The sequence below is a fragment of the Trachemys scripta genome, chromosome 3 (assembly GCF_013100865.1).
Source record: "Trachemys scripta elegans isolate TJP31775 chromosome 3, CAS_Tse_1.0, whole genome shotgun sequence".
Lineage (NCBI taxonomy): Eukaryota > Metazoa > Chordata > Testudines > Emydidae > Trachemys > Trachemys scripta.
Window position 1 is genome coordinate 86,588,741 of NC_048300.1, and position 14,211 is coordinate 86,602,951.

Genomic DNA, 14,211 nt, shown 5'->3' on the forward strand with positions numbered 1-14,211 from the left:
ATCAAAAATATACTTTAAAAGTTCAATTGTTTGTTAAACGTTTCTTCCAATTTGGAAAAAGACAACACAATCTACTATATTCAAACTCCAGTCATAAGTGATGGCTGAAACACTGAGAAGTTCATTGTCTGTCATACAAAATACAAAATGAAACTTCTTAATGATCAAGTTTATTTTCCAAGGAAGTTGTTTAAATATATTTCACTTATATGCTTAAGCAAATAAGGGGTCAGAGAAACCTGAGGAGGAGGAGAGGCCCAGACCAATCGATCTATCAACATGTGGATCCAGCCATTTCTCCCCACTAGTGATGGGTGCAAGTACTGGCTCTGGGGACTTCTGTAACACTGATGCTACAATAGCAACTACAGTCTTTGCTTCTGATCCACAGCCTGAGAAATCCTCACCTCACAGCCAGGTTACTGTGCTGAGAAGGTGTGCAAGAACAGGAGATCCAGTCACTGATACAGGGGATATGCCAACAAAATGTCACTACGGTATCAATCTCATTTTGAACGCTGTAGTGCAGGGTGGTCAAACTATGGCCCATGAGCCGCACCACAAGGCTTGGCGCTGCTCCGGTCGGGGCGCTGGGTCGGAGGCCACACCACGTGGCTGTGCCCCACTCCAGCTGGGGCACAGGGTCAGGGGCCGCACCAGGCAGCTCCCGGAAGCCACAGCATGGCCCCGCTCCGGCTCCTACGTGCTCCAATGGGAGCTGCAGGGGTGGTGCCTGCGGATGGGGCAGCATGTAGAGCTGCCTGGCTGCACCTCGGCGTAGGAGCCAGAGAAGGGACATGCCACTGCTTCTGGGAACCGCTTGAGGTAAATACTGCTCGGAGCCTGCAGCCCTGAGCCTCTCCCCACGCCCCAACCACCTGCCCCAGCCCTGATCCCCCTCCCACTCTCCAAAATCCTCGATCCCATCCCTGAGCACCCTCCTGCACCCCAAACCTCTCATCCCCAGCCCCATTACCGGGCCCGCACCCCCAGCCGGAACCTGCACCGCGTTCTGCACCCCTGCCCCAGCCCTGATCCCCCTTCTGCCCTCCGAACCCTTCGGTCCCAGCCCAGAGCACCCTCCTACACCCCAAACTCCTCATGCCCAGCCCCATCCCAGAGCCCGCACCCCCTCCGGCACCTCAACACCAATTTTGTGAGCATTCATGGCCCGCCATACAATTTCTATTCCCCATGTGGCCCTCGGGCCAAAAAGATTGCCCACCTCTGCTGTAATGGAACACCCCACGGGTCTATTAAAAAAGCTAATCAAGCAACTATCTTAAACACAGGTGCCCAAGCTGCACCTGAAAAAAATAAATAAATAAATAAATACCCCACACAGACATATTTGGGAAAACATAGGCAATTTGGTCCTTAATTTAAAGTTAACACAATAAAGACCTGTTTAGAAATAAAGAGTTGATAAAGGAATTTTTAAAAGGGGAGATGGATCTGGGTCAGGAGAGAGACAATACATTAATCACATGAATCATTTGTGGATCTAGATCACAATCTGGTATCGAAATAATCACCTTCTCGATCCTCAGTGGGACTTGAGTGACGGCTCAGGGACCTAAACTGCAACTCAGCTGCTATTGAAGCCAGTCGATCATTTTCAGGGACACTGGAACCCCTGTTTAAAAAAAAAAAAAAAAAGCCACTGTACGGATTAGCAATTTAAATTGCACTTCTGAAGTGACAGAACCTCTAAAGCTTAGGGGGCGAGTGTATCCACCCTGGTCCCATTAATGAAAACCACACAAAGGCAAAACGAGTTCTTGGGAAGTAAACTGAAGTATTGTAAATCTTCAGCATTTTCTTTCCTGCTCTCTGTGTGACATTATTTAAATCCTGGATGGAGAAGCTGTCCCACTCCACCAACCTAAAGGTTGGATCTTATGTAGTGTTAAGCACCTGAAACTCATGTTGATTAAAATGGGATCTACAGGGGTTCAACACCTTACCAGATCTAGCTCCAAGCACGTCAGAGCTATATTCCGCTCAGAGTTTTATTTAAAAAATAAATACTACCAGAAGACAAAACAGGAATGCTGTCTTGCACATATTAATTATGAGCCTGTGTATATGCAAATTATTAAACAGGTAAAGAAACAGTGAGAAAGACAGAAGGAAATCTGCTCAAATACTAGGTCTGGGTAAATACAAAATGATCAACCACAGCCGTCTCCGACCTTGGACATTCAACAATTAAATTGGAAAAATTAGTATAGAAATAGCACAGACTCAAACTGTCAAAAAGCTCAATATAAACTAATAGATTAAAATTGCTTTGCATTTAAATGTTCAAATTACATAAAAAAAGAATATTTTAAGAACAGCCTTGAATGAACTATGGTAGCATTTGTGCACCACACATTGCTTAGTGCAACTAGTTTAGAAAGTTCTCATATTCTATAAATTGTATGCACCTAATGCAAATGTTTAGAACAGATTAAAGCTTTGTTTCTATGCTATTCCAGTGGCTGGGCATCCACCCTCTTAAATACAATAGAACCGTCCTTAGTGAAGAGATGTTTTTTTCTTTCACAGAATAACTTCACTATAAGTGAGGATAACTACAATTAAGACAGCAATCTGCAGATTGAGTTGGAAAAGTTTGGGACGCTCATTCTACTTCATTACAAACTGAAGTTCACTTTAAGTGGATTATACTGTACACAGTATATTATAGTCATTCTTTAATGACAATTCTCTTCAATGCTACTACAATACTACAAATTTCCGGTTTCCGTAGTTAGTTTTTAACTACTATTTATTTAGTTCATGGGTGATCAGAGTTCAACTAAAAAATACACATTGTGCACGTAAGAATTCACAGCCTCTGTTGTAGAAAAAAACACTGCAGTTTGTTATTCCCAACTCCCAAAAGAGTTGTAAGGTAGATGGCTCCAAGAACAGCATGCAAACTTCTAGGGAATTATTTCTTTAATGAACAGAATACATAGATTTCTGTACAACACTGCAACCATTCCAATGTTCTAATATTATTGGCCAAAATATATATGTGGATGCTTTTAAGAAGTGAAGTCCCAGTTCTTTGAAATGTATATTTCTTATTTCTTTTTCCTTCCATCAATTATTGTTGATCATTCGATTCTTTTGTAGGTTGACAAACATTTTGTTGTGTAATTCTTTTGTTTTCAATCAGTTTTTTTCAAAAATGAAAATAAGAAACACACACGGTAACTGTTACAGATACCACAGTACATGGGTGCACCATCACACATGAATTACAAGTCTGTCCCAGTTACATTCAATAATATAACATCACACCAAAGCATAAGATAGTCAAAAATTATAATCGTATCCCTCAGTTGCTCCTGTTCAAAAGGCAGCTGCTCAGGCAACACTTCAAGTAACCCACATGCTCCAGGGGAAATTTGAAGGGGGCAGGACAGAAGGAGATGGGGGCAGAGTAGAGGGAATCTGTTTTATGTGGTCTGTAACACAAGAGGAATATTTAAATAATGGACCGATTCTATATGTGTGTTTTTTAGAAACCACAAATACTACTCAACCACAGCTCTCTTGATTTCTGAAACTGCTAGAGCTTCTATGTGTTATTTATCTATCTGTAAACCATGAAAAGGATCTGTAAAGTGCTTGGCACTGCTGATCACTACTACTGGGTCTTCTGTAATGACTGTCTTAAAATGGAAGTACAGAGAATGTTTGATAAACACACAAATAGCATCCAGAAGTATTCTTCCAAAGACCAGGACTGTTCTTTTAGTGAACAGACAGTGTACTGTACAGCCAGCTTCTATATGCAGAGACCATTTTGGGATGCAAATCAAAACTTTTAGCATAAAAATCACAGAATGTGAAGTGACAAGACACTTTCGAGATATGCTAGTTAGAGCTTTATGTCAAAAGAACTGCCACCCAATGCCTGAAACACTCCCCCTGAAATTATCTGTAAGGCCACAATCCATTCCGCTTCAAATATCTCTAAACCTGCTTCTTCTGTGCCATCTACAACAAATGAGCTAACCAGGATGGTTGGTTGAGTAGCAGTTGAAGATAGCAGATATTATTTATTAAAAATAAAAAACTTTAAAATAGTTCAGACTAATTAAGTTGCGTGCATAGTTCACCTAAGTAACCATGCAATCTTATTACTGTTGTCCTGTTCTTTCTCCCTCCCCTTCGCTTCTTAATATTTGCTACATTTGCTTGTTGCATTTTATTTCAAATGAGTTTGTAACCTCTTCAGAGCATGACCCAGGTGTGTGACGACTAGCACAACAGAGCTCTTGGCACTATGACCATACAAATAAAAGAAGTAAGACCCATGAGGTATTTAGAAATCTTGAGACTCCAGATACAGTCACTGTTAGAATATTGTTAATTATACTACTCAAACTGCATAAATCCTCTTAATGTCAAAATACTAAGAGGTCTTAAACAATAACTGCTATTCACTTATGAACTCAATCATAACTCTGCACCATTACTAGCTACTGTAATTAAAAGTGTGGCTCATGTTTTTAACAGATGTTATTTCAAAGGATGGCCGTGATGAACATTTTAGTACCACAAAAATGTAAGTTAACAAAATTGCTGAACAATTAAAATTGGAGTTCATTTCTTTCCCACTCAACTCACACAGGAAGTTAGTTACAGCCCTTATATGAAAGTTCCACTGACAGACTGTTCCCTTTCCTAATTTTTTTTTTGTCTGAACTATAAGGAAGGTGGCAACAGTAGAACACTAATGATATTGGTACTCCCAAGATTATTTGCTGAGTATTGTCAGTGCTCAGAGCTGTGGAGGAAGATGTAGTCTCAGCCAAAAGGGGCCTGCAACCCGAATTAGATAACACTGTCACAGTTCCGGGGTACCAGGCTTGTATTCCCCTTTTGTAATTCAGCAAGGGAACCACTTTCAGGCATCTAGCTCCCCAGCTGTTACATTTCTTGGGTGGAGACCGTCTCTCTCCCCCTCCTGACTGGAGTGTTTTCCAGGCCACATAGTTCCCTGCCTTCACTGTGAATTCCCCATCAAGTCAGACTGCCTAAGCAAGCTCATTTGCTTTCTCTTCAGAGGCTATCAATAGCATAATTACCCACAGTTACAAACTACCACACAGCTTTTTCTAAGCAATAACATTTATTCTTAAAGTGAAAGCATTACAGAGAAAACAGAACAATAAAAACCTACACGCATTCTAATAAATTTACCAGAGATCACCCCCAACTCCAACAAGGGCTCTGGCAGGTGAACAAGCCTTCACCTGCCAGGGGTTTTTCTGCGATGTTCATAACCACCTTAGCTCAGAATAAGAACACCCATGAATCTGTAAGTCACTCCTTTGGGCCTCTGATCTTATCCTCATGTAACAGGTTATCAGCAGATAAAGGTCCCTTCCCACTGGGTGAAGCTTCAAAAGGTTAAGTTCTTGCAAAACTGGAAGAGTTATATTCGCATTCACCTCCCACTAGAGATTTCCTGGGAAACCTGCTTAACTTTAGAAGCTCATTCTTGTCTGGCACATGTTTCAAACAGTCCTGTGAAGCTCATGACACTTCTCAGGGTTTATATTAGTCATGTCTCCTCCCTAGGGACGTTACATACAATCCCACAGTAACACAAACATTTGCATTTTTAATAAAATTGACTTCTAAGTTACTTAACCTTAATTCAACAAGGTTTGTTCAGGATATTGCAGGAAATTGCTATATCTGTCACAAACACAACTATGATGTAATACAGCTGGTCTAAACTCAAAGCAGTGCAGGTTTTTTGTGGGGATAAGGTGTGGTCAGTTAGCACAAAGTAAGTATGTGATTACACCAGGCACAGGAAGCAAGGAGAAAGAAGCTTGAACATGGACACGGGAGAAATATACGAGGGAAAGAGTGGAGGAGAGAGGGGTGGAAAGGATATAAGGAAGGCTTGAATGGAAGGTATGGAGAGGGGGAGTAGGATGACACTTGAACATGAGAACAAGGAGTTTGAACTTGATGCAGAAGGCAAGGAGAAGCAAGTGACAGCAATCATAGGAGAGGAGGATGACTTTAGCAACTATTTGGATGGACTGCAGGGAGTAAGGAGAGGCCAGAAAAGACAAGATTGCAGTAGATGAGGCAAGAGATTACCAAGACATCAACAAGGATTTTTGTGGTCAGGATGCAGAGGAAAAAGCAGACTTAGAAACTGTGGAGGAACCAACAGCATTTGGCAGTGGCCAGATGTGAGGGGACAAAGAAAAATGTGACACCCCATTATCAGGCTTGCAACATTGAAGATACTGGAATAGATTTGTGCAGCAATTTACTGATGTTCTTTGAAAATGGTACTGCTCTGAAACATGGAAGTCATCTTTGGTCATGTTCTTATTCTGCATGGGTATAAGAAACCACAGGTAGAAATCCACCCACAAAACTTATTTGTAGTACTCTATATTTGCCACCAGGAAATTTTCACAAGTATTTTTCATCACTAAAAATCATTTCCCCCCAATTCTGTATTATATTAAAAATTCTTACAATTTAATTGTAAACAAGAAACTGATTAATTTGCATATTAAAACCTCCTTGAGAAATACATGTGCAGGGAACATTTACCAATTACTAATAAACCTATCAAAGCTAATCTACTGAGGAACTGAATGGTATATGTTAACTGCATGCGTATTTTTACTGCATGAATTAATGTATAGTCTTTTGACCAATATGTAAGGTCAAAACTGTATGTTCAAATTATCATCTTGTTTTAGCTCAGTGCAGACTTATAAACATGCACTTGTATAGTATAATAATTTCACCGAAGTCGAACACAGATGAAGAAGCCACTGGAACAGAGCACATGACGGGATGGAATTTCACTGTTTAAATTATCTAATGGAATGTATTTAATGGGAGCAATTTGCATGGGTGATGTAAACAGAAATGAGACTTCTGCATTGCGGAGTGGAACTACCTGGTATCATTTGCACTGCTGACAGGTTTTGGTTGAGCTGAGTCGCTACTGATGGGAGCGGGGCGACTGACAGCAGCGCTGCAATGGTTCCGTACATCACAAGGGACACTCCGCGTGCTGCGATGAGAAGAAAGACTTCAGGAAACAGTTGAAAAAGTGGATGGAGTTGAAAATTTAATTTAAAAATAAGATAGCGAAACAATCAAAAACAGTGTCAATTTTTAAAGTTTATTCATGTGGGGAAAAAGTTAATTTATTTTACCAAAAAAAAAAAAAAGTCCCAAAAGTTTTAGAAGCAGAGTAGTCAATGGGCAATCACCTAACATGTTAAGAGTGTTAAGAGACCAACACTTCAACAGTTACCTCTAGAATAGCTCCCAATTTGTGTGTGTGAATACCTGGTTTTGAAACATTTTGAATCCATATTCTGAGGCTGAGCTACAGCCCCTTTGAAAATATAGCCCTTTATTTTGTTTATGTGGAAGGTTGTATGGCAAAATTAGTTTGGAAGCTTTCAGATTTTAGTCCTATTTCTAGACCAAAACTTTTAATGGAAAACAATTATGTGAATATAGTTTGAAAATTATTTAACACTAAGATACAGAAATGCCACCATATTCAAGGATGTTATCTTTGAAAATCTCATGTAAACTAAACTACAGAAGCAAAGTCTGAGGCATTACATGCTCACTCAGTCAGGGGAAGGGAAAAAGCTAGTTAACTACCAGTATTTAAAATACTGAATCTCATTATAAAATATTCTTTTCCCAAAGCAATTTTGTAAAGAAGAAAACAAAGAATGACTTTAAAGTTGGAAAGCATGCAGCAATCGAAGCATTAAACAAATAAGAAAATGCACCATCTCCAAAAGCATGCCTTTAAAATACAGATTTCTTTAACTCTTTTTTTAAGAATCTCCTTGATTTTCCTCTTGCAAAAACAGAAGTATTGGCTTTATCAGAACAAATATTTTAGAGAAACAATATTCAGTTCACTGAGTTAAACGAACAGCTTCAGTAACATCAAACTTTCAGTGAAAGAGAAGAAAGCTGATGTTTAAGAATCTGGACAAGTGCTGAATACCTGAACCCTTCAGGAGTTGGGATGATAAGGTGAGGATTTGGTGGATCACTGTGGCATCGAGGTACCTTCACAGGACGAGGACTGTTTCGATGAATAGCTGCAAATGGTAAAAGTCAACACATAAATATTATTATAATGTCAGGAAAAACACCTGTTATGAAAAATTTTAAAAATAATGATGTTATGTGATTTTGTTAAAGATTCCCCCCACAAATTAAGCAATTATATAATATAAATTCAGCTTCTATTTACCTCAAAATATTTTATTCATTTTGTATACACAAACCCCAAAAAACTCATTTAAAATAAATCACTTATAAAGATAATACTAATCATACTAGTAACTTTCAGCATCAGGTTTCTATAAAATATAAACAGCCATTAAAAACAATCAGAGGAATGAAAAAATAGCTGTAACAGGATGCGCATCTAATGAAAATACAGTAACTGTATTTTCATTTTTTCAACTTCACAAGGGTTAATTTATTACTTTTTTTATGCAGTAAATAAACAAAATGTTAAAAACTGAATAATGCCAACACTATTGCTTTATAGATGCTCTTGGTATCAGATATATTAATTTTCTAGACAACTATAAAAAGCAAAGCATGCTGGTCAAATGCCATGCATATATGCAGTAAGCTAAATAAAATAGTATTATCAGTACTAAAAGTTGTCAGCCAAGTCATGGCTGAAGCAGCATTTGCAAGTGTTTCAGTATTTGGACTCATATGCATGGTAAAACCATTGTTTTAACCAAAATGAACATTAGTCTCATCTCTGAACTAGTTTCACTGTGAATCTAAGGGCTTATACGAAGAGCACAGAACACTTCATTGAGTTATTCTAAATAGTATTTATTGTACATTAACAACTCCATTCTAAAGGAAAGCATAGAGTGGGATAAGGGTTATGTGGACAGAAAAGTAGCTTGTAAATTTACAACCCAAATTGTTGGTGTGATATATAATAAAATGAACCCTAGCTCTAGACTCAAGAAGGACACTGCTCATTACTCTTTCAAACTACGCATTTGATATGTGATCTGCAGACAGGGGGATCACAACAGGAGTCAGCTACCCTGCCATAATAATAAACATACCTCCCAGCAACCAAAATGAATAATTAATGCTGTGCAACTGACCAGAAAGTTGGACACTTCCTTTTTAAAGAAGTTAGATATCGGTATATCACTATGTACCTTTCTGTACATTAAACACAGTGTTTTATCCCAATACTGCAAAGACTTACACACACACACTGAACCTTGTACCCAGTTTACAGCCACAGTCAGTTGAACATAGATACTTGTAATAAAGTTTTTAAATCTTTTTTTGTTACTTGCAGATAAGTGTTCTATTTTGATATTAAATTCACGGAACTTAAAACAACTCAAAGGGATAATGCTTTTTCCTCCTGTTGTACTTATATATGGAGATATACTTATCTCATAGAACTGGAAGGGACCTTGAAAGGTCATCAAGTCCCGTCCCCTGCCTTCACTAGCAGGACCAATTTTTTTGCCCCAGATCCCTAAATGGCCCCCTCAGGGATTGAACTCACAACCCTGGGTTTAGCAGGCCAATGCTCAAACCACTGAGCTCTCTCTCTTGCTTCCCTCCCTCCCTGTGTGATATCTTCAGCTTAACCCTGTTACTTTCTCTCTTTCCAATGCCACTTCTTTGTACTTTTCATAATACCCACGCTTCTTCCTTCTCCTGTTTTCCTCTGAACCTTTAATTCCCCCTGCCATCTAAACCCATTTGCCCTCATTCATCATGGTGTGGAAGAGCTGCTTATGCTTTCGAAACCAGCAGGTGCCCCCCATTCCATGTTGTGCCTTAACACATGTGAAGTGTGTCAAGACTATGTGAAAACATGAGGAACCAGTATGCAACTTCAGGAAAAATGAGAGTTATGAATGTCTAGCAATGACTAATTGCACTGGCAAGGAGGCGGGAAATGAGAGAAATTACTAGATAGCATTCTTAACCGCAACAATGGTGCTAAAATGAAACAATAATTGCAGTGTGGGCAGTAAGCAGCCAAAATGATTTTGGAAGTTATATCTTCCCGAATCTAACAAAGATACTGGAAGTACTGCACCAGACATCAGCACAGAAGTCTCCTACAAGGACATAAGATAGAAACATATGTGTGAAAAAAAAGTTAATATTCCTCATGCATGAAATACCACAACACAGAGGTTTACCTTTTTAACAAAGGCTATTTTTAACCTTGACAAATCACAAGAAGATTTACAAGAGTTCCAGGTACAAGCAGAAATACTCTGTTGGCAAGGCAGTTTGGTTGCATTTAAAGCCTAACAGAATGTCACATCTCTATTGTTGTAGCAATACTACTGAATAGCAACATCAAAGAAAAACTCTGCAATTAACATTTGCTTAATTCAATTTAAAGTTCTGAGTCAATAATATAGCTGATAATAATTTTAGATGCACTGAATTACGAATTTGGCAATTCTTCTTCTAATCTATATTTTACAAAGAATCACACTGCATTTTCTTAGGCCATACAATTAATAAAGATATTCACAATAGCCTGCAGCTACAGTATCAACATTTTACACAGATTAACATTTAACTTTGGCTCTTTCAAATGGTTTCCAACCTATTTCCCCTTGTAGATAGTAATTACAAAAGTATTGCAGTATACTCTTTATCCAGAATCACGTTTGAATACAATTATTTTAACAAATAAATAGAAATCATTTTTAATACTAAACCAAAATAAATGTAGTAAGACTTATTCATTAGTCATTAGATAATCTTATTTATGAAAATATTTACAACCAATAGACGTTCAATGCAAACTAATGTAATATTAAAATTTGTCTTTTAAAAAATAAATTGGCATAATTTTATGACACTCACTACATGGAAATATATATCTAGTTGGGAATGAAAATAGTAACTTTAAGTAACAAGAAGTAAATTTGTAAACAAGGATACAATGCCATATTTAATACTTCAATGGAGGTTATGAGCCCACATGAGAAGTAGCTCATTTTAGATCTAGTAAAATTTTTGTTTTGTGTTAACTGGATCAAACAACAAGGAACATTTTAAAGCTTCTTTTCAAAGAATTTTAATATCTGCATTACCACTTGTGTTTACAAAGCTTCAGTGAAATATAAAAATAAACAAGTCAAAAATGCATTGCAAAGAAACTGCTCCACAGAACACACCAAATCACTCGAGCTTGTCTACATGGCAAGTTACTGTGTGGCAATCCAGGATATGAATCTGCAGTGTACCAGCTTGCCACACGGTAACGTCACTTGTGGACACTGCTACAGTGCACTAAAAGTCCTGGAATATGGCTTGGCTTTTAGTGCATATTAGCAGTATCCACACAAGACATTACTGCATGGCAAACAGCTGCTCTGTAGATTCAGACCCTGACTTTCCATGCAGTGACTTGCCATTGCAGACTAGCCTCCAACTGGATAATATACTATATTAGAATAACTAGCTTGCTCTTACGAACATTTGCCTGTGACTTGAATCTGAAATTCTGCTGTAGCCACCCTTTCACTCTTCTATTCTTACCTGCAATGGGATCAACTACGGTAGAGGCCTTTATAGAGCCCTGATTTTCCCCAAAGCTATAACTCCTCACAGCCATAATATTTTCTTCTGAAGAGTTGACGGGACTCTATTGGGAGCCATTTAAGGACATTAATTAGCCTTGGTCTACACTACAGACAGCTTACATCGACCTAACTCTGTAAGTGTCTTCACTAAAATGTAGTTCCCGCCAATGTAACTCCCCCACTACACCGACTTAAGAACTCTACTTCCATGAGAGGCGTAGCACTTCGGTTGACGCAGTGTCAGAGTAGACACTGCACTGCTTACATCGACTGTTGCTGCCTTTCAGAAGCCGTCCCACAATGCCCCACACTGACAGTTAAATCGGTGCACCGCTCCTGGCGAGGACGCACACTGCCAACACAAGGAGTGTAGCATGGACATGCAAAAGCGATTTAATTACTGCAGTGGCTGTACATCAACATAACTTAGGTCAACTTAATTTTGTAGTGTAAACCTGCCCTTAGTCAGAGCAATCACCTGAGTGATTTACTTAAAAAAAAAACAAAAAACAAAAAACCCACTACCTGAAAATATGGACTGTTGTCATTTTACACATTACTTGTGTTAACTCTTCCACAGTTTAATGATGACTCAGGCAGTAATGTTCATATGAGAACAACCAGGAAAAGCTTTAAAAGTACCTTTTTATGATTAAATTTAATGTTTTAAAATGAACTGGCAATCAAATTGTTATTTTTCAAATTTATTTATACAAACTACAGTAGCTAGGTTCCAGAAGTAATGCCAGGAACTGCTGTCTTACCAATGTACAAACCTGTAACAGGACTGTGAGGTTTTCCAATTACATGGCCGATGCATTCATTCATCAGAGCTTGTAAACTCTAGGAGAGGGAAACAAAAAAACAAGTTTTGATATTGTACACTACACAAGATAATTGCCAAAAAAAATCATTTATCTAGATTTGGAGAAAATTTGGCTTACTAGTTTTTCCAATTTTGATCAAGCCTTTAAATTTGTCTTCAGACATAAAAATCCCAAATCCCCAAAATACATTTCTTCACAACAGCTATGACCTATATAGTTATGTATGCTAACTGAAATATATTTGTAAATGTATGAGGTAGCTTAGACAGTGACTGCAACATGATTTCTCTAACAGTCAATTATCCTGGCGTGAAGTCCACAAAGGCAGGGTGTTATTGCTTAAAATGTACTAATACGTGTATAATCTGTCACGTGCGATACTACTGCTTCTATCTATTCCATTAAAATAAATCTCTGGAGCCAAAAGTTAGGATTTCATTGCTAGACACTCCTATCCAGCAATGGACTTGCCAGAATTAAGTAGTTAAAGAGACTGAACAGTGATAAAAAGAAGCTGGGTGAGGTAATATCTTTTATAGTACCAACTTCTATTGGTGAGAGAGACAAGCTTGCCAACTTATACAGTGCTCTTCTTCAGATCTGGGAAACCTGACCAGACCTGAAGAAGAGCTCTATGTAAGTTCAAAAGCTTGTCTCTCTCAACTACAAACGTTGGTTCAATAAAGGATATTACCTCACCCACCGTCTCTCTTCTAATATCTTGGGACTCACATGGCTGTTACAATAAAAAAGCCCCTCTATATTATAATGCTAGTAGGAGTAATATGCAAGCATTGACAAAGACCATAAAACTAAGTATCATGTTTACTGAATAAACTGCCTTATTTTCGTTATCTTAAAAAAAGAAAAAAAAAAAGAAGTGTTCTATGTCTCAAAGTTAAGTATTAGACCTGGCTGACAACATTCAAAGATACTGTTCACTCTGAGATGTAGTGCTCAACACTGACCCAGAAAAATTGCTTTTGTTAGGGTAAGAGGAGACCCCTCTTCTGTCCACCCACAACATCAGCAATTCTCTCAAGAAAGGGTGGTCTTGTGGGGTTAAGGCACTGAACTGGGGTGCTACACAGTGTGAGAGACAACTTGGACAAGTTACTTAATCTTTCTATATTTCAGTTTCCTCATCTGTAAAACAGGTGTACTAATGCTTCCCTATCTTACAGGTATTTTCTGGGGATAAATTTATTAATGTTTTTAATGCGCTCAGTTACAACTGATGTGAGGATCATAAGTATAGACAAACATTATTCCACCTTGTTAAAATTCCTCCAGCAATTCAAAGGCATAATAATGGAAACTGAAACTAGACAAATTGAGACCCCAATAAAGTGATGTATTTTAACAGTGAGGGTAATTAACCATTGGAAGAAAATATCAAGGAATGTGATAGATTCTCCATCACTTGAAGACTTTAAATCTTTAAATCAAGATAACTGTATTTCTTATATATATAGCTCAAAACAGAGTTTGGGGTTGCCACAGGGATTTCTCTGTGAAGTTCTATGGCCTGTGTTATACAGGAGATAAGTCTTGAGCATAATGATCTCATCTGACTGTAAAAATCTATTAAATTGAAACCAGGTGTAAGATGGCACAACTTCCACTGACTTCAACTCAGTCTTTTTCTATTTACACCAGGTCTGAATTTAGCTCAGCTATCCTGAATATTACTAGGTATTCTCTTGATGTTTGTGTGCAGTTGCCATTGCAAATCC

At 38.2% G+C, this 14,211-nt stretch overlaps 1 protein-coding gene across 8 annotated transcripts in view; it reads right to left on the minus strand.

Annotated features, from left to right (window-relative positions):
* The window catches only part of MAP3K4 (mitogen-activated protein kinase kinase kinase 4), a 145,440-nt gene that overhangs the window by 23,401 nt on the left and 107,828 nt on the right, over positions 1-14,211 (minus strand). For 5 of the 8 annotated variants that reach the window (XR_004645080.1, XR_004645079.1, XM_034765276.1 and 2 more), the window contains exons 15-18: positions 12,413-12,491; positions 8,033-8,129; positions 6,950-7,066; positions 1,536-1,636 (exon numbers count right to left, since the gene is read on the minus strand). Coding sequence is in view for 6 of the 8 variants with exons in the window: in XM_034765276.1 (XP_034621167.1) it covers positions 1,536-1,636; positions 6,950-7,066; positions 8,033-8,129; positions 12,413-12,491 (394 nt within the window). In the remaining 2 variants the exon portion in view is untranslated. The remainder of the gene's footprint in view (positions 1-1,535; positions 1,637-6,949; positions 7,067-8,032; positions 8,130-12,412; positions 12,492-14,211) is intronic. The other 3 variants (XM_034765273.1, XM_034765275.1, XM_034765274.1) reach the window with 3 other exon arrangements.